At 42.6% G+C, this 21,020-nt stretch overlaps 2 protein-coding genes across 2 annotated transcripts; one reads left to right on the plus strand and one right to left on the minus strand.

Annotated features, from left to right (window-relative positions):
* Positions 1–15,384: 15,384 nt before the first annotated feature.
* Positions 15,385–18,396, plus strand: LOC121753000 (ABSCISIC ACID-INSENSITIVE 5-like protein 2). Its single transcript, XM_042148127.1, has 4 exons — positions 15,385–15,665; positions 15,823–16,731; positions 16,816–16,887; positions 18,087–18,396. The coding sequence occupies exons 2-4, from the start codon at positions 15,961–15,963 to the stop codon at positions 18,165–18,167; spliced, it is 924 nt and encodes a 307-aa protein (XP_042004061.1). The 5' UTR covers positions 15,385–15,665; positions 15,823–15,960; the 3' UTR covers positions 18,168–18,396.
* Positions 18,397–19,053: 657 nt separating this feature from the next.
* On the minus strand, positions 19,054–20,883 carry LOC121753001. Its single transcript, XM_042148128.1, has 3 exons — positions 20,402–20,883; positions 19,791–19,915; positions 19,054–19,382 (listed from the first exon to the last, which is right to left on the minus strand). The coding sequence occupies exons 1-3, from the start codon at positions 20,796–20,798 to the stop codon at positions 19,176–19,178; spliced, it is 729 nt and encodes a 242-aa protein (XP_042004062.1). The 5' UTR covers positions 20,799–20,883; the 3' UTR covers positions 19,054–19,175.
* Positions 20,884–21,020: the final 137 nt, after the last annotated feature.

Genomic DNA, 21,020 nt, shown 5'->3' on the forward strand with positions numbered 1-21,020 from the left:
GGATGAGATTGACGCTTCAAAAACGGCCTTCATTACTGATTTCGGCATTTTCGCTTATAAAAAGATGCCATTCGGTTTAAAGAATGCCGGAGCCACTTATCAAAGGATGGTAGACAAGCTTTTTCGGCACCTGATTGGAAAGGAGGTCGAAGTGTATGTTGACGATATAGTCGTCAAGAGCAAAAGCACCTCGGAGTACGAGCACAACCTCAAGTCCACTCTCAACGTGCTCAAGAAATCCAACCTCAAACTTAATCCCCAAAAGTGTACCTTTTTGGTAGATTCGGGAAAGTTTCTGGGTTGTTGGGTTTCAAAGGACGGACTCAAGGCAAACCCCTCAAAAGTTCAAGTCGTTCAGAACATGGCAATGCCGAAGTCCATACATGACGTGCAAAGGCTAACCGGATGTCTAGCCGCACTGAATCGATTCCTTTCCCAAGCAGCCGAAAAGCAACTGCCGTTCTTCAAGGTGTTGAAAAAGGCACCAAAGTTCGAGTGGGGAGCCGAGCAGAAAAAGGCCTTTGACGAGCTCAAAAGTTATCTAGCCGAGCTTCCTATTCTCTCTGCTCCAACCGAAGCCGAAGAAATATTCTTATACTTAGCGGCATCGAATCAAACCATCAGCGCGGTGCTTATACGAGAAGAAGGCCTAAAGCAGCTTCCCATCTATTTTACAAGCCGAGCATTAAGAGGTCCAGAAACCAGGTATCAACCTCTGGAAAAGATTGCTCTAGCATTAGTAAATGCAGCAAGGAGACTGCGGCCATACTTCTATGCTCACAAGGTATGCGTCTTAACTGATCTGCCACTTCGGCAAGTGTTGACCAAACCAGAAGCATCAGGCAGAATCGCCAAGTGGGCTATAGAGTTGGGAGAGCACACAATTGAATATCTACCTCGGAAAGCCATCAAGGGACAAGCCTTGGCAGATTTTCTTGCAGAAGCAAAGTTCGATCATGCAATTCCTGTTATTGCCGAACAGAAGAATTCTGCCAATGCCGAACTAGCACAGCCCTTGGAATCCGAAGTAGAACCGCCGGACTGCTGGAGCGGATTCGTAGATGGAGCTTCAAACAAGATGGGAAGTGGAGCTGGTATTCTACTTGTCGCTCCCGACGGACACGAGGTAACCTACTCACTTCGGTTCCTATTCCCCACTACTAATAATGAAGCTGAGTACGAAGCCCTCCTGGCCGGACTCCAGTTAGCGCAAAGTCTGCTCGTCAAATCTCTCAAAGTCTATTGTGATTCACAAGTCATAGTAAATCACATGTTGGGTACAAGTGAAGCTCGTGACGAGAGAATGAAGAAGTATTTGGACAAAGCGCAAAGCATCAGCCGAAGTTTCTCCTATTTTCGGATAATCCGCATTCCCAGAGCGGAAAATAGCCGAGCAGATACCTTAAGTAAGTTGGCCTCAGATCCGAGCTCAAAGGCGGAAGAATTAATGCATCGAAGCATTGATGAAGCCGAGGTACATTCAGTATCCAGCTCGCCGAACTGGATGACGCCGATCTTGCAGTATCTGGATCAAGGACAATTGCCCGAGGATAAGAGAGAAGCTCGGAAGATAACGTGCCGAGCACTTCGGTACGAACTTCATGAAGGAGTCCTCTTTAGAAAGTCTTACCTCCAGCCGTTATTGCGGTGCGTAGGACCAGAAGAGACGGACTACATCCTCAGAGAAGTTCATGAAGGATCGTGCGGTAGCCACATCGGAGCCAGAGCTTTAGCTAAAAAAGTTCTGAGATGGGGATATTATTGGCCAACCATGGTACAAGAGGCAGTGCAGCTCGTCAAGAAGTGTACGAAGTGCCAAATTCATGCAAATGTCCCAAGGATGCCGCAGACCGATCTATACACTATGCAAAGCCCTTGGCCTTTCATGCAATGGGGCATAGACATAGTGGGACCACTTCCTCAAGCTCCTCGGCAAATGAAATTCCTTATCGTTGCCGTGGACTACTTCACGAAGTGGGTGGAGGCTGAACCATTAGCTACGATAACGAGCTCAAAGGCATTGGACTTCGTCTGGAAGAACATAGTGTGCCGATTTGGCATACCCCACATCCTCATCTCGGATAATGGGACTCAGTTCACCGACAAGACGTTCAAGAATTGGTGCCAAGAGCTGAACATTCAACAGCGGTTCACTTCGGTCTCCCATCCCCAAGCGAACGGACAAACGGAAGTAACGAACCGGATTCTGGTGAAAGGGTTAAAAGCTCGGTTAGAACAAGCCAAAGGACAATGGGTAGAAAATCTCCCTCAAGTCCTATGGTCCTACCGAACTACACCCAAAACCTCCAACGGTGAAACTCCGTATAGTCTGGTGTACGGCACTGAAGCCGTAATTCCGGTGGAGATCGGCGTACCCAGTCCCCGAACTCTAAATTTCTCCTCAGAAATGAATGACGACGGACTGAGAGCAGAACTAGATCTCGCCGAAGAAAGAAGAGAATTGGCGTGCATAAAAGCAGCCAAGTATAAGGAGCAAGTAGCCCGGTATTATAACCAAAGGGTGAAAAAGCTTCAATTTCAAGTGGGAGATCTCGTCTTGAGAAACAACGAAGTAAGCCGAGCAGAAAAGCTGGGCAAACTCGAACCCACATGGGAGGGTCCATATCGGGTGTCAGAAGTCCTCGGCAAAGGGTCTTATAAATTGACTCACATGTCAGGAGAACAAGTACCCCGAACATGGCACGTCTCCAACCTCAAGAAGTTCCACTTGTAAGAGACAAAAGTCCGGTCAGTCCGTCTCGTGTCTAGTTCGGTCATAGGGGTATATGTTTTTATTTGTTTGTTTCTTACTTGTACCTTTTACTTGTCGTTTTTTAAAAAAATGTTTAAAGTTTTTTTCTTTCATCTTTTTCATTTTTTCTCTATGTGTTTTGTCTCTATGTGCTTGTCGTCTCTTACAAATGGTACCAAGGTATATCGTTCTTTAAAGACTGATCCCCTTTTTTAGATCGATTATTAAAGACTATTGTGAGTCCAAGCTTCTAAGGAGGATATAAGACCACAATTCAGCTTAACAAGCAGTCCGTCTGAAACGAACTGCAATAAGCCAACGATTGTGAGTCCAAGCTTCCAAGGAGGATACAAGACCGCAATTCAGCTTAACAAGCACTTCGTCTGAAACGAACTGCAATAAGGGAAAGTCCGATCCACGCGATAAACCTCGCCGAATTAGGACGACCAAGTTCGGTCAAAGAAGTTTACCTCATAAGACCGGGGACGACCATGTCTAGTCAAAGAGGTTTACTGCATAAGACCACTTCGGTTAACTGGGAAAGTCCGATCCACGCGATAAAACTCGCCGAATTAGGACAAGGGAAAGTTCGATCCCGGCGACAAAAATCGCCAAATTAGAACACAAACCAAGTCCGGTCAAAGATGTTTATTTCATCAGACCAAAGACGAGTCCGGTCAAAGATGTTTATTTCATCAGACCAAAGACGAGTCCGGTCAAAGATGTTTATTTCATCAGACCAAAGACGAGTCCGGTCAAAGATGTTTATTTCATCAGACCAAAGACGAGTCCGGTCAAAGATGTTTATTTCATCAGACCAAAGACGAGTCCGGTCAAAGAAGTTTACTTCATAAGACCAAGGACCAAGTCCGGTCAAAGAAGTTTACTTCATAAGACCGAGGACGAGTACGATGAAATTTTTTCGCTAAGCTGTAAATACAGTGTTAGAAGCGAAAACAAAATTTCATTTTTCAAATCTTGTTCGGCATACAACTCAGCTACCCTACAAAATGGCGTTACGCTATTACAAAGGACTATTCTACTGTCCAGGGTTGCTGAAGTTAAGCCACCTATCTGCAAAATCCTCTGGAAGCCGAGTTCGGTTGTTCCGAGCAGATGAAGAATAAGCAGATCGACGAGATGCTATCCTCGACCCAACACCTCTTCCGCGAGCCCCAGAAGCTCTAACCCCTCGGCGATGAAGAGTCTCTGCAATAAGCATCTGCTGATCTTGCTCGCTCATAGTCACAACTCCTCGGCAAATTTCAGTCCGTCCCTGTCTTGACGATTCCGGTTGCTCCTGAGCCCGTTCTCGTCTTGACGTTTCCGGCTGTTCCGGAGTTCGTTGTTGACTTGGAGTAGGATTTTGAACAAGGGAACCAGAGGCTTGTTCTGGAGTGCGAGCATCTGTTGGCGGGAAATGCCTAAGGAATCTCTCGATTGCGGGACGCCGGGAAAGAATGATGTCGTACCGAGAAGCCCAGCGCCGTAAGGATTTCACAACTTGTTGGCAAGCCGAGCTCTCCAGCGCATTGTTCCTCCGGAGTACATGATACTCCTCCCACAGTTCGTCAACTCGACTCTGAACATCTGATATGGTCACTCCCCCGCGCACACGGATGTAATCCTCGTACGCAGTCCTCTCAGCAATAGTCGTATTCAGCTCGGCCTCCAGATCCTTCTTATCGGACTCTAAGTCCTTATTATCGGCCTCCAGCTTCACTAAACGAGCCAGAAGCTCGTCATTCTTCGTCTGATCGGCTATAGCTCTTTTCTCAGCTTCGTCTAAAGCCGAAGAGTACAGCCGTTTCCAGTGAAGTATCTCCATCTCCTTGAGTACAAAGCAGCTATATTAGTTCGGCAGCTGTACCGAGCAGATAGTAAAATACAACAAGAATAAAGGTGAGTACGAAAAGCTATACGAAGACAAGTGTAGAAAATTTTTCATTCACAAGGAAAATTTTTACACTAGGAGGGCTTCAAGGCCATTTTACAAGGAAGAAACTAGACTAAGAGAAGGGAGACGAAATCATACTCCGCCAGCTTCGTCTCCGGCTCCTTGGTCTGGTTCAGCTTCTTTCTCCTGAGCTACCTCAGCCTCGGCCTCGCATCCTGCCGGCCTCGCCTCCGCCTCCTGATCGGCTTCCTTCTCCGGATGCCCGGCCCGCTCGACTTCGGCCTCCAGCTCCAGCGACTCGGCCTCACCCTCTCCGTTGTAAGTCGAAGCGGGTGAAACGGGTCCCACGGAGGCAAAGATAGCCTCCAGGTTCTCGTCCCGATCAGCTCGACAACTCCGGACTCGGTCTGCAGAAAGCAGGACCGAGGATGAAGCGAGCTCCTCAAGGAGCGGCAGATTCTGAAGCCGAGCTGCTATCTCTCGGCTGTACAGAGGCAGCACGACGTCGGCCCCCTGCTCGCCCTTATCGGTAATTAGCCTTACCAGACTACCGACAAAGGCCGAGAACTGGCTGCTCAAAAAGAGTTTCTCCGTGTAAACACGGAGAGCCTCCCCCTGGGCAGCCACGGCGGCAGCCTCCTTCTGAGCTTCCCGGTGCTTCGTCTGCTCTTGCAGGATGATGAGCTGGTTTTTGGCTGACCGGGCTTCATCCTGAGCCGAGATCCTAGCAGCTCGGGCCCTCTCAAATTTGGCCTCAGCCTGTTCGGCCACACTACGAGCAAGATGCAACTCCTTCTGCATCTCCTCGTAGTCGTGGGATGCTTTGGAGAGCTCCACGGAGACGAGCTTAGCTCTCTGAAGATGAACAAGGAAAAAACTCAACAGAATGGCCATCAAAAAATGTGGAAAAGAGGCCAAGTCAGAAAGCTTACCTCCACAAAATTCGTCGGCCATTGAAAGGGCCCAGGGACGTGTTCCGGGATGTCTGCAACCACCTCGGAGATGACCAGGTCTTCCCCCGGCACTCTTGGGGACTCATGAAATTTCCCCTTCCCTTTAGCCGAACACGACTCCGGCACTTTCGGATCCGAAGAAGAGGTTTTTTGCCTCTTCGGATTCTTCTCGGCTTCAGACGCCGAGCGAGGGGCTCTCTGCCTCTCCGGCTCCACAAGCTCGGAGGACTTTCGGATAGCCTTATTCAGCATGTACACTGCCAAAAAGCAAGAAAGCAAGGTTAGTTTTCTTCGTTAAAGCAGTAGAGCATAAAGATAAAGAGAAATCCTCACCCTCGGCCTCTTCGTCCGAAGACGAGATGTCGAACACGACGTCGCCCTTGACGAGCTCAGACTCCGTGTATTGTTTCCTAACTATGGGAATCTTGTTGAGCTCGCCATCGAGCTCGTCCAACGGTTCAGGCCGAGGATGACGGATAACGGACTTCGGCCCTCTCCAGGGAAAACTAGGAGCCGCGGTCCTATCATAGTAGAAGAAGCGGTTTTGCCACTTCGGCCACTTCGTTTTACAAAAGGCCCTAAAGGGCTGTACAGGGATCAAGTAAAACCAAGACCCCTTCCTCTTAAATTGAAAGAATTTAAGGATCGCCTTCAAAGACAAATCCCTTCCTAACCTACGGAGTTCGGCAGCGAAGGCCGACAAGTGCCTCCAAGAGTTCGGAGTCACCTGGCCTAAAGGAAGCTGAAAAAAATCTAGTAAATCTATAAAGGCAGAAGGGAGGGGGAAACGAAGCCCGCATTCTAAGCAGGCCTCGTACACGGTGGCGTAACCCTCCGGCGGGGAGTCAGCCCTATGATCACCGTCAGGTACCACCGCCTTCCCCCCAGGAAAAAAGTATTTTTCGGGTAGGGATATCACAGTATCCTTACTCAAAATACTATGGAAATACTCTACGGTCTTCTCCCCGGACTCTTTCCGGCCAGAAGACCCCTTACCGCCTCTCCTAACGCTACCCGACTCCGAAGAAGAAGAAGAAGACATTTTTCTTACTTTTTGAAGGTGAAGAAAGTCTGAAGAAATTCTTGAAAGCGGAGAGAGAATTTTCGCAAAAAAGAGAGAGTGCAGAAGAAGCAGTCGCAAAAGTGCTTCAATGATGAAGAAAAGAGGTATTTATCAGATTTGGCGAAGATTTCAAAATCGTCGCACCGTTTCGAATCCCACCTTTTCAGGATTCAACGGCCGGATTTTACTGTCGCATTTAATGCAAGGCACGTCCCCTGACATCAGCCTCCCCCTTGCCTTTATCCAGAATGCCGAAGTGACTCACTTCGCCGAAGTGATTCACTTCGCCCTTCGGGGGGGGGTAGTGATGGGGTGCGTACTAAACAAGCCCAACAGCAATGACGGCCCATCAGCCCAAAGCCCAAGGAAGAGTATGAGTTCGGCATTACCAAAGAGTTCGGCCTCAGCCTACAGCTCGGTAAAGCCAACCAATCAAGCTCTACTCTCAGATCGGCAACCAAAGCAGTTCGGTCTCAGTATTCGACCGAACAAAGAGTTCGGCCTCAGCCTACAGCTCGGTAAAAGCCAACCAATCAAGCTCTGCTCTCAGGTCGGCATCAAGCTCTGCTCTCAGATCGGCAACCAAAGCAGTTCGGTCTCAGTATTCGACCGAACAAGGAGTTAGTGGACCCATACAGGATTTCCACAACTTCCAACACACCCACTACCACTCGGTGTCAACTCAGGCCACGATCGTAGGCCATGACCTACGCTACATCCACGATCTTAGGCCATGACCTACACGACATCCACGACTTAGGGTGGTGATGCAAGCCACGATCTTAGTTCAAGATATAAATAGAACTTAGATCAGATAGAAAAAGGTTAAGCTCTAGAGATACGATATCATATAGCAAGTCTGTGTTGTAAGCTGTAAATCCCAGATCAAGCAATACAATCTTGCCCTCCCTTCTTCCCGTGGACGTAGATTTACTTCAGTAAATCGAACCACGTAAATTCTGTGTGTCGTAGTCTTCTTTCTCTACCAGCATTTACTAACATCAGAAATTCGCGGATCCATCACTGTTTTATTTAGTGTTCATTTATTCAGTTAATGTTGATATGATGACGACATGCCACTTAGATATGAGATTATCTGCAAATGATATGCTGTTTAGTATATTAACTACTGCAGCATTGCAGCGAAGCTTTAGGAGTAATCGGTGTAGTGAGAATTTAGTGACACTTCATATGAGATCATCTGCAAATGTTATGCATTTTGGAATAGTGTGGAAGCCTACGTCAACTGCTGGATTAAACATATATCACCGAAACCAGTTAGACCGTCGTTACATTTTGAATATGATTGAGCTTGTCTTTCTGTTTGCTGAAGAATAAGGAGTAATTCATAGTTCTAGGATTCTTATACTAAACATAATATTGGTCGTTTGTGTAATGCTATCAGATACGCGACTCAATCTTGTTATCACAACGAGATCGATTCCGGAACGAGAAGAACGAATACTTGATATGAAAATGAATAAGCAAAAAACCAATTCTTGGAGAGTCAATGGAAATCTTGTGTTTTATTTGTGTGGAAGATTACAAAACTCTTGGATGAAAAAATTCTCTTTTCTTTTTCCACAGCTCGGCTCTATTTAACTAACACTTATCTAACAACTAGTTCAACCTAACGGCTTTCATTTAAAGCTAACTAACTAGTCGCATCCGACGACGTGCATCAGTTAATAACAACTGTCAACTCCGAACTCGTTTAAGTTTGGCCAACACCGAGCACCAACACCGAGCACTGAGCACCGAGCTCAACACCGAACATTGAGCTCGGTTAATCCCTGAGCACGACTACAAACTCGACCAATCACCGAGCATGATTGCAGTTCGTCAGATCACTGAACAGCATATCGGTCCCTAATCGCCGAACAGTATATTGGTAACCGAACTGAACTGATTGTGCAGTTTTGCCCCAATCCTCATAACAAATCTCCACCTTGGGACATAACTGGACAATCCATAGATTTCATCCATCTTCCACAATCACTCCAGCTGAATCAGATTCACCAAATCCATGCAATACTTCAACTTAAGTCCGGGCAACACCTTTGTTAGCATATCAGCTGCATTGTGCTCAGTAGCTACCTTTTCAATCTTCACTGAGCCCATTTCAACTTCATCCCTCACAAAATGAAGCTTAACATCCACATGCTTGCTCCTCTCATGGAATGTCTGATGTTTTGACAAACATATGGCACTATTTGAATCACATAATACAGTCACAGCTCCTTGATCAACTCCAAAATCCGAGCAGATTCCTTTCAGCCACATGCTCTCCTTTACGGCCTCAGCCATGGAAATATATTCTGCCTCAGTTGTTGAGAGTGCCACCACAGATTGCAAACTCGACTTCCAACTTACAGCAGCTCCATACATGCAGAAAACATAGCCGGATTGGGACTTCCTTGTGTCAATGTTAGTAGCAAAATCAGAATCACAATATCCCAATAGAGGCTGTGCATCAAAATTCTTACTTCCATCAAACAGTATGCCATAATCCTGAGTACCATTCAGATACCTTAGTATCCATTTTAAAGCATGCCAATGCTCCATACCTGGATCTGCCATGTATCTGCTCACAACACTTATGGCTTGGCTGATGTCTGGCCTTGTACACACCATGGTGTACATGATGCTTCCCACTATGTTTGCATATGGGATTTTATCCATCTCTCTTCTCTGACTATCATCTTTAGGGCACTGATTTACACTGAGCTTAAACTGCTGGCTCAGGGGCACACTCACTGGTTTGCTTTTATCCATCTGAAATTTCTTGATCACATTCCTGATGTAATCTTTCTGAGTTAGCCATATCCTTTTCTTGTCTCTATCCCTTATGATCTCCATTCCAAGGATCTTCTTTGCATCTCCAAGATCCTTCATATCAAATTCAGATTTCAGATCACCTTTCACTAACTCCACCTCTTCCTTATGCTCTGCAGAGATCAGCATATCATCTACATACAATAGTAGATATGCCACAGCAACTCCACCTCTTCTCTTGATGAAGACACAATGATCATACAAAGACTTCTCAAAACCGATCTTATGCATGAACTCATTGAACCTGAGATACCACTGTCTTGAACTTTGTTTTAGACCATACAAGCTTCTTTTCAGCAAACACACCTTTCCTTCATTTCCTGGTTGGACAAAACCAGGAGGCTGCTCCATGTAAATTTTCTCTTCGAGCTCTCCATGAAGAAAGGCTGTTTTGACATCGAGTTGCTGCAATTCCCAATTTCTCTGAGCAACAATGGCAAGTAGAATCCTGATGGAGCTATGCTTTACCACAGGGGAGAATATTTCATTATAATCTACTCCCTCCTTTTGTGTAAAGCCTTTGGCCACCAACCTGGCTTTAAATCTGATTTGATTGTTGTTGAAGGCCTCAATTTTCTTCTTAAAAATCCATTTACAACCAACTGTTTTCTGATCAGTTGGCCTCAACACCAAAATCCATGTGTGATTTTTGTACAAGCTATCAATCTCCTCCTGCATGGCTAATAGCCACTGATCCTTCTCCGGACTCCTTATTGCTTCCTTGTAATTTGAAGGCTCATGATAGTCCATCTCCTCAGCTATGGCCAGTGCATAGTGCATCATATCAAAATCCTGAAATCTGGAAGGGAGCTTGATCCTTCTTCTGGTTCTGTCTCTTGCAACCAGTCTCTGTGGAGTCTTGATGTTACTTTCATGTTCAGAGGATCCACCAACACTGGTTTCTTGTGAATTTCTCACAGTATCTGGTGGACTTCTTACAGCATCAGATGAGGATTCCCTCTGACCCTCCACCTCAAACTCAACAGTCTGAACTTGCTTCATGAAGAAAGGCATTTCAGATTCCCTGAAAATAACATCCCTACTGATGACAACCTTCTTATTCCCTTCCTCACAGCACCATAATCTGTAACCTTTAACTCCAACCTGATAGCCTATCATCACACATCTGAGAGCCCTTGGTTCCAGCTTTCCTTGTTTGATGTGAGCATATGCTCTACACCCAAATGGTCTTAATTTTGAATAGTCTCCATAAGATCCATACCATCTACTATCCGGAGTCTGATTTTCAATGGCAGCAGAGGGGCATTTGTTGATTAAAACAACAGCTGTGGAGGCTGCTTCTGCCCAAAATGGTTTTGACATTCCAGATGCTATCAACATGCATCTTACCCTTTCAAGAATGGTTCTATTTATTCTCTCGGCGACCCCATTTTGTTGTGGGTTGTGAGGCACCGTTCTATGCCTTTTAATTCCTTTTCTCTTGCAAAACTCATCAAACTCATGGGACAAAAATTCCAGCCCATTGTCAGTTCTTAGGCATCTCAAAGGCTTCCCCTTTTCTAGCTCAACTGCAGTACACCACTCCTGAAATTTCTTGAAGGTCTCTGACTTTTCTTTCATGATCATTATCCAAACCTTTCTTGAAAAATCATCAACAAATGATAAGAAATACCTGCCTCCTCCAATGCTATTTACTGGTGCAGGGCCCCATATGTCACTGTGAACATATTGGAGAGGTTGTGTTGAGTTATGTTTGCCCACTCCATATGGCAGCTTCTTGTTTTTGCCAAGAATGCATTCTTCACACGATCCAATGGCTCTTTGTATCTCTGAATCAGCCATCTGAATAATGCCTTGCTTTACCAGCTGCATCAGCCCAGTGTCCCCCACATGGCCCAGCCTAGCATGCCAATTGATGGTCTTTTGTGTGTTGTTAGCTGTTCCAGCAACTGCCTCAGCTTTCAGATAATAGAGCACATTGTTTCTGACAGCCTTCATGATCATTTGGCCATCCTTTTTGACAAGCATCTCTCCACCAAAGAGAGTCAATTCGTAGCCATTCTTCTCAAGAAGACCCAAGGATATAAGATTCCTTTTAATGGATGGGATGTATCTCACATCAGTGAGAGTTCTGAAAATTCCATTGTCCATCCTCAAACATATGCTCCCAACACCCCTTACATCACACACATGGTCATCTCCCAGCAACACCGAGCCTTCAGATTCCTTTAAATCTTGGAACCAGTCGAGATTGGAGGACATATGGAAACTGCAGCCTGAGTCCATGATCCATAGCCTTGATAATGGGCTATCCTCCACCACATTGAGAGCTCTTGCCTCTTCAATTTCCTCAGTGATAGCTGCTGTACCATCTCCTTTGTGATTTTCAGATTGCTTTTTCTTCCAAGCAAAACAATTTTGCTTGATGTGTCCTGGTTTCTTACACCAGAAGCAGCTTCTAGATTCCTTTTGATCTCCTTCCTTAGATGATCTTGGCTTCCACTTGTCAGATGGGGGTTTCTTGAATTTGAATTGTTTCTTTGAAGTTGCCTTCACATTGAGGCTTTCAGCAGCTTGATCGATTGGCTTGCTGACACATTTCTGCATTGCCTTCAGCTTTAATGCAGAAAATACCTCCTCCAAAGTCACTTTCGAATCCCTTCCAAGAAGTATTGAGTCTTTGAATTGCTCAAAACTCTGAGGCAGAGCATTCAATAACATCAAAGCTTTATCCTCATCTTTCATGGGATCATCCACACCCTCAAGATCATCTATATACTTTCGAAAATCTTCCAGCTGATCCGCCAGATTCTTGGAGTCAGAAAATCTAAAGTTGAACAATCTTTGCTTGAGATGCAACCTATTGGAGATTGACTTCTCCATATATATTTTCTCCAATTTCTCCCACACTCCCGCGGCATCATCCTCTTTCTGAACCTCCCTCAAGACTCTATCGCTGAGGCACAAGACAATCGAGCTATACGCCTTGTATTCCAGTTCTTGACATTTCGCCGCATCCATCCCTTGAATCTCTTTCTTGTCCATCTTGGATTTCACATAATCCCAGACGCCTTGCTGCATCAGAACAGCTCTCATCTTCAATCTCCACAGGCCGAAATCATTTTCGCCGGTGAATTTCTCAACGTCGAACTTTGCGGTAGACATTGTTGAATTCGTCGTCCTTCTTCGATTCCCACAGACGGCGCCAATTTGTAATGCTATCAGATACGCGACTCAATCTTGTTATCACAACGAGATCGATTCCGGAACGAGAAGAACGAATACTTGATATGAAAATGAATAAGCAAAAAACCAATTCTTGGAGAGTCAATGGAAATCTTGTGTTTTATTTGTGTGGAAGATTACAAAACTCTTGGATGAAAAAATTCTCTTTTCTTTTTCCACAGCTCGGCTCTATTTAACTAACACTTATCTAGTCGCATCCGACGACGTGCATCAGTTAATAACAACTGTCAACTCCGAACTCGTTTAAGTTCGGCCAACACCGAGCACCAACACCGAGCACTGAGCACCGAGCTCAACACCGAACATTGAGCTCGGTTAATCCCTGAGCACGACTACAAACTCGACCAATCACCGAGCATGATTGCAGTTCGTCAGATCACTGAACAGCATATCGGTCCCTAATCGCCGAACAGTATATTGGTAACCGAACTGAACTGATTGTGCAGTTTTGCCCCAATCCTCATAACAGTTTGCGCTTTCTTGAATTGCTTAATGTTGTCTTTGTACATAAAAAGTGGTCAAGTTAGAGAAGGTTCATCATATGGTTGCTTGTGCTTTTGATCGAGTAATCCCCTTTATGGCTACTGATTTGTACTTTGTTCTATGCAGGCAACTTTTGACTGCTTGTTGAAGACTTATGGCTTCCTAACTCCAGATTTCTGGAGGGAGACCCGATTTTCAAAGTCACCTTTCCAAGAATACACAGATCTGTTGGCAAAGCCGGCTGGGAAGATTCTACATGTTGTGGACGAAGTTGAGGCCTAAGCGCAAGGAATGGTTTTTGTTAGGATGTTTCATTATAGATTAAGAGTTCAAATTTTGTACCATTGTTTTGGTGTTTGAGATTGCTTTTGTTTAAAAACAGGTCATGTGTATCTGGGTTACTTGTGTTGCCATAGTTTTTGGTTTGCAATTTAGATGATTTCTATACTATTCTGGGTTTAACTTATTTTTTTTGTTTATATTTTCCTGGGTGCAACAACCAGTATTCCATATAGGTTTTCTAGAAAATCAGTGTATGCCCTTATTTACATACTAATAGTACCTATTGAGCTTTTCAATGTGAAGGAGATGGTAATTGAGAATTGAATTCTTAATCTTGAAATAGCTTTTCAATATAAAGGAGGTAACAATTGAGAATTGTATTTTCAATCTTGAAATAACTAATGTTTGATTTTTGATAAGTGGCACATTGAACGTTAGATGTATTTCACTTTGATTTTTAATATTACTATCATTTTGGTTTCAGAATCAAAGTTGGACAGCAACAAGTATCCCTCCCTTTTTTTTATGGACAAATAAACATAAATTTTAAAGGCCGCGTCAGGCTCCACGGTGGACTCGAACCGTGACTTTTGGTCCGGGCATCAACCATTCTGTTCCTTAGCCAACCCACGCACACATAAAGTATCTTTCTTCTCCCCCTTTATGACATGCACCCACATATTCCTTCTTTTTGAGGTATTCCCACTTTACCAAATATGGGATTATAATATTAGAGCACAAGATCTGATCTTGATAGATTCCAACTCCAAATACCTGACTTTACCAAATTTGGGAGTATAGTATAAGAGCACAAGATCTGATCTTGATAGATTCCACTCCTCTTGGAGTTGGATACATTTTTCTCAGTGTGTTCATCTTACATCAAATATTGTGATAGTATTAAATATGGAATATATAGAAATGATATGATATGTACTGTATATCTTATTTTAGCACCATTCTCAATTCATAAACAATTAGTGCTAACTAGTATTTTGTTCTGCATATTAATATTTATTTTAATATATTAAAAATTGTTATTGACATTTTTAATATTGTATGGAATAGTATTTTTCATAAAAATCAAAGCATGATTTGCTATTTTATCTATTTATTTAAAATTATACAGAAAATGAACTAATCGAGATTTGATATTTATGAAATTACAAAATTAAATATTAATAGTATTTTTAATGCATTAGAATTAAACTAAATGTGTATAAAATAAAATTAATAACGTTAATTGTGTATTATTAAAATTGGCGCTCACGTATATAAGATTAACATATCATTTTCCTACAATATATCAACGACCAATAGACGTGTAATAGTGTTAAAGGAATATTTATATGTGTGTAAGTGTATTATTTGAATATACTAATGAAATTCTTTTCAGTAATCGTAATTCGTAGATGCTCGTTTTTATCTTTTTTTTTATGGAAACAATACAAATTAGCATCATAAGACTAAGACATAGTGTATCAACACAATAATTCTGCTTTAACTGAAATTGATTGAATTATCCAAATCTTGACGGCCTATTAGTATCTTTATATTGCACCAAAAATATTCCTCGATTTTTTCTTTTCGATGAAAAACATTCTTATTGCTCAAAGACTATATCAAACACCCCCCCCCCCCCCCCCCCTACCACCCAAAAAAATATATTATTCCAAAATTATTCTAAAGTTATCAGCCAAAATTCAAGTTTGCTCACCTTTTACTCTTTTTCAATTTTCATCCAATTAAAAGATGGAATCTTTAATTTATTTATTATCGAAAAAAAATACTATTACTAGTTTTCGAATAATGAGGAGGCAGCTGAAGGACTAGTAACGAGGATTTAATAATTTACTATTACAACATTTGTTTATATTGTTATGAAAGAAATAACCATATACTAGTGCAGACGACATACTTCTCAGAATTAGCAAATAGCAATATTTATTTAATGCTTTGTTCCCTTTTATTTTTGTGTATGAATGTGCCCACTCATCATCGTATATATTAGTTGTCCACATGTGATTCTTGATTTCTCAAGCACTCAGATTTTGAGCGCAGGTTCTTGTAGCATGGCTTCTAGGTTTTTTGTTCTCTTGCAGAGAAGAATGTTGGTAGCTGACTGGAACCATGCCAGCTGAATTCTTGCTCTCCGAGCTACTTTCTCTCTCTTGGATGCTGGAATTTTTTCTGGTAAGATTTCTGCTTCGTTTCTCGTTTTTTTCTGTAAAGGATTCATGCACTTTATTCGATTTGATTTTGGGAGCCCAAAAAGATGTCATCTTTACTGCATTTCTACGATTGATACTTTCTCGAATTTGATGGGCATCTCTGTTTTCCCTTTTCGTAGATTCAGTGGTTTCAATTATTGCAAGGGCTTTAGGGAAGGAATTTGTTTCGTTCTGCTAATTAAGGGGGTTTTAGGGTTTGTGTGTGTGTGAGTGAGTGAGAGAGAGGGAGAGGGGGGCGACGTAGACGAGGCTATTTGATGGTAGCTCAGAGAATGGGGTCTCAAGGGGGTGATGGCAAGAGCATTATTGGGACCTTACTCCGAAACCCGGACCTAAAATCGAACCAATTGGCTAGGCAGGGCTCTTTGTACAGCCTCACTCTTGATGAGGTGCAGACTCATTTGGGGGATTTGGGGAAGCCCCTTGGCAGCATGAATCTTGATGAGCTTCTCAAGAATGTGTTGACAGTGGAAGGCGTTGAGTATGGGCAATCTGGGCCTTGCCAGCCTCCATCAGGGTCGTTTTTGAATCGGCAGTCTAGTGTTTCGATATCTAGGGATCTGAGCAAAAAAACTGTTGATGAGGTGTGGAAAGATATTCAGCTGGAGCAGAAAAGGAGCAGTCTTGATAGGAATTTCAATCTCGGAGAAATGACGTTGGAGGATTTCTTGGTTAAGGCCGGGGTTGATCTGATTGGGTTGCTTCAGCAAGATCAATGGACGAGTTACCCGATCTCTGGAGTTGCTCCTCAGCAGCAGCAGCAGCAACAAAGTATGATGCCTGTTTACATGCCGTGCCATGCAATCCAGCAGCCTATGCCCCTCGGTGGCAACTCTGTCTTGGACACTGCTTATCCGGAAACCCTGTTAATGTCATCTTCCCCACTGATGGGCACATCGTCGGACACCCAAACAATAAGACGGAAGAGGGTTCCCTCAGATGATATAGCTGAGAAAGGTGTTGAAAGGCGGCAGAAGAGGATGATAAAGAACAGGGAATCTGCAGCACGTTCACGAGCTAGGAAGCAGGTGCTTTTTTGTTGCAGTCAGTTTTTGGACGTTAATTTTGATCCATTGGCTTTTATCTTATTTTAATTAGTTATTGATGTGCAGGCCTACACCCATGAACTCGAAAACAAGATATCATGCCTAGAGGAGGAGAATGAAATGCTCAAGAAACAACAGGTTGGCTTTGCCCCTTTGCACTCAACCCCCCTATTTTTTTTAAGCGTAATTACTATAAATCTGATAAGAGAGCAGTGATATATTAACTGATATACAATCTGAAATGCATCATAGTTAATTGCTGATAGATATATGCAATCAGATACTCCCTCCATGCTTTATAAGTGTGCTGACACTCTTTCGGCATGAGTTTAAATGAATGTATGGTATTTCTGTAGATAGTGGAAAATAGCCCCACATTTGTTGTATGATTATTGTATTTGATTGTAAATGATAGGTAAGTGCGTGGATCATGCTTGGTTCTAAAGTAAATAAGTTGATATTGTGAAAGTACTATATAAGGGGGTTTGTGATGGGGTGGTTTCCAAAAGTGGAAAGTGCACACCTTTGAGGGACGAAGTAATTTCCAGGTTACAAGATGATATAGTTACATTGCCTCCCAACATTGATAGCTGAGCTGCTAAACAAAAATGATTGCCGTTGGTACAAGTTATCTTTGTTCTACTGGAAATTAGTAGTGTCGGTGATTTGCCATGTTGGATTTACTTTACTAGTGTTATCCGCATAAAGATTACCATACAAATTGGTGACTGCTTTTTTTGTATTTTCATCTTCCTGTTTGCTCAGACATTTCTTCACATGGTAGTTGGTACTCGTTTCAACGGGGTAATTCATATCGTTTACATTTTTATTCTGTTTGATGGCTATCATTAAATGATCTAGCTGTAGCATTTTCAACATTCCATTCTATTCGCTGCGATTTCAATGAAAGAATAATGTCCGACTTCCTGTCTAAAACTTTACAAAAAATGTTGTCACCGAAAAAATTGGAATGTACAGTATATAATAATCCAGGTGTGGAAGAAAGTGCCTCTGTTTTTGGTCATGTTATATTACTTCTTATCATATGAAAAGCCTTATTTACTTGATAGACTTTTAAATCTCTACACTGTGACCTTAAAGTTTCGTTTGTGCATTAACTGACCTTAAAACTTCGTATGTGCTTGGCATCAATGTTCTGATTTTCTTCTTCTTTGGTAATGTCACATCCCACTTTCTGAGCTAATTGTATAGTGTTAAATTGGATTAGTTCTCTTGTCTCCATGAGAAAAGAATTCTTACTATCAAAATTTACTCTTAATTCTTTATATCATGTTTTTAGACCATGTGAGTACTCACTCTACTTATCTATCTTGCAGGAATGGGAGAAGGTGCTACCGAGCATACCACCACCACAGCCAAAGTTTCAGCTGCGTCGAACAAGCTCAGCTCCCATGTGAAGATAATGTAGATTGTTCGCTCGCTTTTTTTCTTCTTCTTTTATTTAGTTAAGATTAAGATTAGCTAGTGTTAGATGACAGACAGACAGACAGCCTGAGGATATGACCTCGGTCTCCACCTGGACCTCGATATCTGTGGCTTGAACATCCTCTTGCTGTCTTTGATGTACATTTTTATAGTTCTACAACCAACCTGCGATTATATAAAAACCTTGTCATGTTTTGAGTAGTCATAGTTGTTCTTCATTGATGTTCTCATCACTCTTCTCAAGTGTGATTGTTGTTGATTTAGAAAAATATACCCAGTTCAGAATGAAATTTATATAAATTTACCAAAATATTCTCTCCAGAATTTTAAACAATGTTTAGCCATGTTAGTTTTTTTTAGCCGTGGCTATTGCCGATTCTAATCATCTATTTAGTCATATCTTCCCCCTTCTCAGTTTGCTGTTTTTTTTCTTCTTTTTCTTTAGGATAATTTACCAAATAAATCACAAAGTTTGTTCAAATTTTAGTCGGTCCTATACTTTATAAAATGGAATGGTAAATTTACCATGCACAAGGTGTTCATAACTAGGTTCGGATTCCACCTAAACCCAGGCAAGCCTGGCAGCCCCGTCATATGCCCACCAGTGCCAAACATCAAGAAGGCACTCAGCAGTTTGGTTGAACGGGCTAAGGCGACATCCTGTTCTTTCGCTTACTTGGGCCACGGGGCTTTGATCAATCAACCAGTTAGTTTTCTCATTCAAATTTGATCAAAGTAACAACACTTATGCTACTCTCATAAACATTCTGGTGCGGCAGCATTTCAACAAACAGCATCCAAAAAAACTGACTGTCGAAGCACAGATGTACATAGAGAGTGTAAATTGAACAAGAAGTATATCGAGAAAAAGCTGTGTATTCATGCAGAGAATTGTATTGTTATCTTTCTACAGGGTGTGTTGCTCCATGAAGGAATGACTACAGGAGGAAGCAACTGCCCATCCAAACTAGAGAAAGAAACTAAATCAGATCTTTCCAAACACGATAATCAGTCGCTGAACCATTATAATTTACAACAGCGTCCTGGCACCCTATGAAAAATGTGCTCCGAGTAGTATCTACATTAATCAAAGCATGTGCAGAGCCACTATGACTAGCAACAACCGCGACTTCATCTATGCCAACAGTCACTTCAGAGTATCCTCTTGCCTGTTTTTCGTCTTCCAGCTGCAAATCAAACATTGCAGCTATTGATACCAGCCAGTCAAGACAACATCAGAGATAAGCACCATCAAGCTCAAGTGACATTTCTGAATGACGTGTCACATGATTGGAAAGAAAAGCCTTTCAAAAGATATAGTAAATGAAGTCGTGTTTCATCAAGGACATATCATTCTTTCCCTTTTGCTGAGCACACATGTATTTGCAATCCTCCCTATAAATTCATCCTAAATATTTGGGTGGCACTAAAACTCACATTAGATGGAGACAAGACTGCTTACGACATAAAACGAGCTTCTGATCAGCTTAAAGGGCATTACTCTACCACTTGAAGTTCACACGTTCTACAGTCTCCGCGTCTAGAATCAATATGGTAAATCTTATGCAGATAGAATATAACAAGGGAATACATACCCTGAGCAAAGTTTTAGCTCCCCATATCACAAACGTCTCATTACAAGTGTGATGTCTATGGTTTCCTCTCAAGGTTCCAGGTCTGATCTCACCCAAATGAACGGAAGCACAAGAAACTGCTCCACCTGCAAGTCACAGTCCACCTTACTGAGAAACGATACAACATACTGGTGCATAAGAAGATAGACAAAGTCACAAACAGAGCAGTATTCAAATCCAAGTCTCAACTTCAATACTTTATGACACTGATTTACTATCAGTTGAATTTTTACAATTGTTGCAATGGAACAAAAGAGACAGTTTTTCAAAGTATGATCAGCCGTGGTCAGTTAGGTTCAATAGCAAACAGAAGATCAAAGGCGCACCCATTTCCCAAATAAAAAAAGGGTAAAGCTGATATCAAATTGGTGTACGATAGGCATCAACAACAGTACCACGGGATTAAAGGAGGGAGAATGCTAAACATTCACTCAAACATAGCATCTAAAAGTACCCAAAATCTATCCAATTTGCTTTTTACACGAGCAAAATACCAAACACAATTAACATAACTACTGCCACAATCATACAGAACCACTGCAAAACTCAAGAAGAATTGATCGGAAAAAGACCTGAAACGCCATAATCCAGAGCAGCTGAAATGGGATCGAGTATCCAGCCACGCTTATCCTTGGCCAACGGAGGCGAAACCGAGGAAAATTTCACAAATTTTCCATTCAAATCCTTGAGGTTACCACCGCTCTTGTCGGTTTTCATAGTATACGGCGATTGGTGAAACGGTTGATGACTGTGACGGTGCTGCAATCTGAGCGAAACCCATGCGAGAAGACAGAATATTGAGAGCAGAAACGGGAATGCGTGAGGCTTCTTGAGAAAAATCTTGAGCGAATTAAAGAACGTGGGCGCTGCTTGTGGGGTTTGGGGCTGGAACTGCGGAATCGTGTTCGGAATCGGGTCGGTTATTGGGAGCGGATACGAGGAATACGCCGGTCTTCTAGGGTTCGCCATTGATGTCGATAGGAGCTAAATTTCTCACTGAATTTTCATGTTTACTCTGCTTCTTCTATTTTTTATTTGCTTATGTTTAATTTGGTATGATTTGAGAGATGGGGACGTAATTGCCGATATTCCCCTCTTTTAGGGGCTTTAAACAATTACACTGAAACTTACGGGACCGAAATGCAATTTCTATTTTAGTAAGTTAACCTAAATTGAAAAGACGTTTTATTT

Source organism: Salvia splendens, chromosome 10, assembly GCF_004379255.2.
Source record: "Salvia splendens isolate huo1 chromosome 10, SspV2, whole genome shotgun sequence".
Taxonomy (NCBI): Eukaryota; Viridiplantae; Streptophyta; class Magnoliopsida; order Lamiales; family Lamiaceae; genus Salvia; species Salvia splendens.

Bases quoted from the DNA above. Each gene is read 5' to 3' on its own strand.
- LOC121753000 (XM_042148127.1), top strand. From the start codon at position 15,961: ATGGTAGCTCAGAGAATGGGGTCTCAAGGGGGTGATGGCAAGAGCATT. The intron at 16,732-16,815 runs GTGCTTTTTTGT...ATTGATGTGCAG, and splicing joins GTTCACGAGCTAGGAAGCAG to GCCTACACCCATGAACTCGA. The intron at 16,888-18,086 runs GTTGGCTTTGCC...TCTATCTTGCAG, and splicing joins AAATGCTCAAGAAACAACAG to GAATGGGAGAAGGTGCTACC.
- LOC121753001 (XM_042148128.1), bottom strand. From the start codon at position 20,798: ATGGCGAACCCTAGAAGACCGGCGTATTCCTCGTATCCGCTCCCAATA. The intron at 19,916-20,401 runs GTCTTTTTCCGA...TGTGACTTGCAG, and splicing joins TCTGGATTATGGCGTTTCAG to GTGGAGCAGTTTCTTGTGCT. The intron at 19,383-19,790 runs GTATGTATTCCC...TTTGATTTGCAG, and splicing joins GAGCTAAAACTTTGCTCAGG to CTGGAAGACGAAAAACAGGC.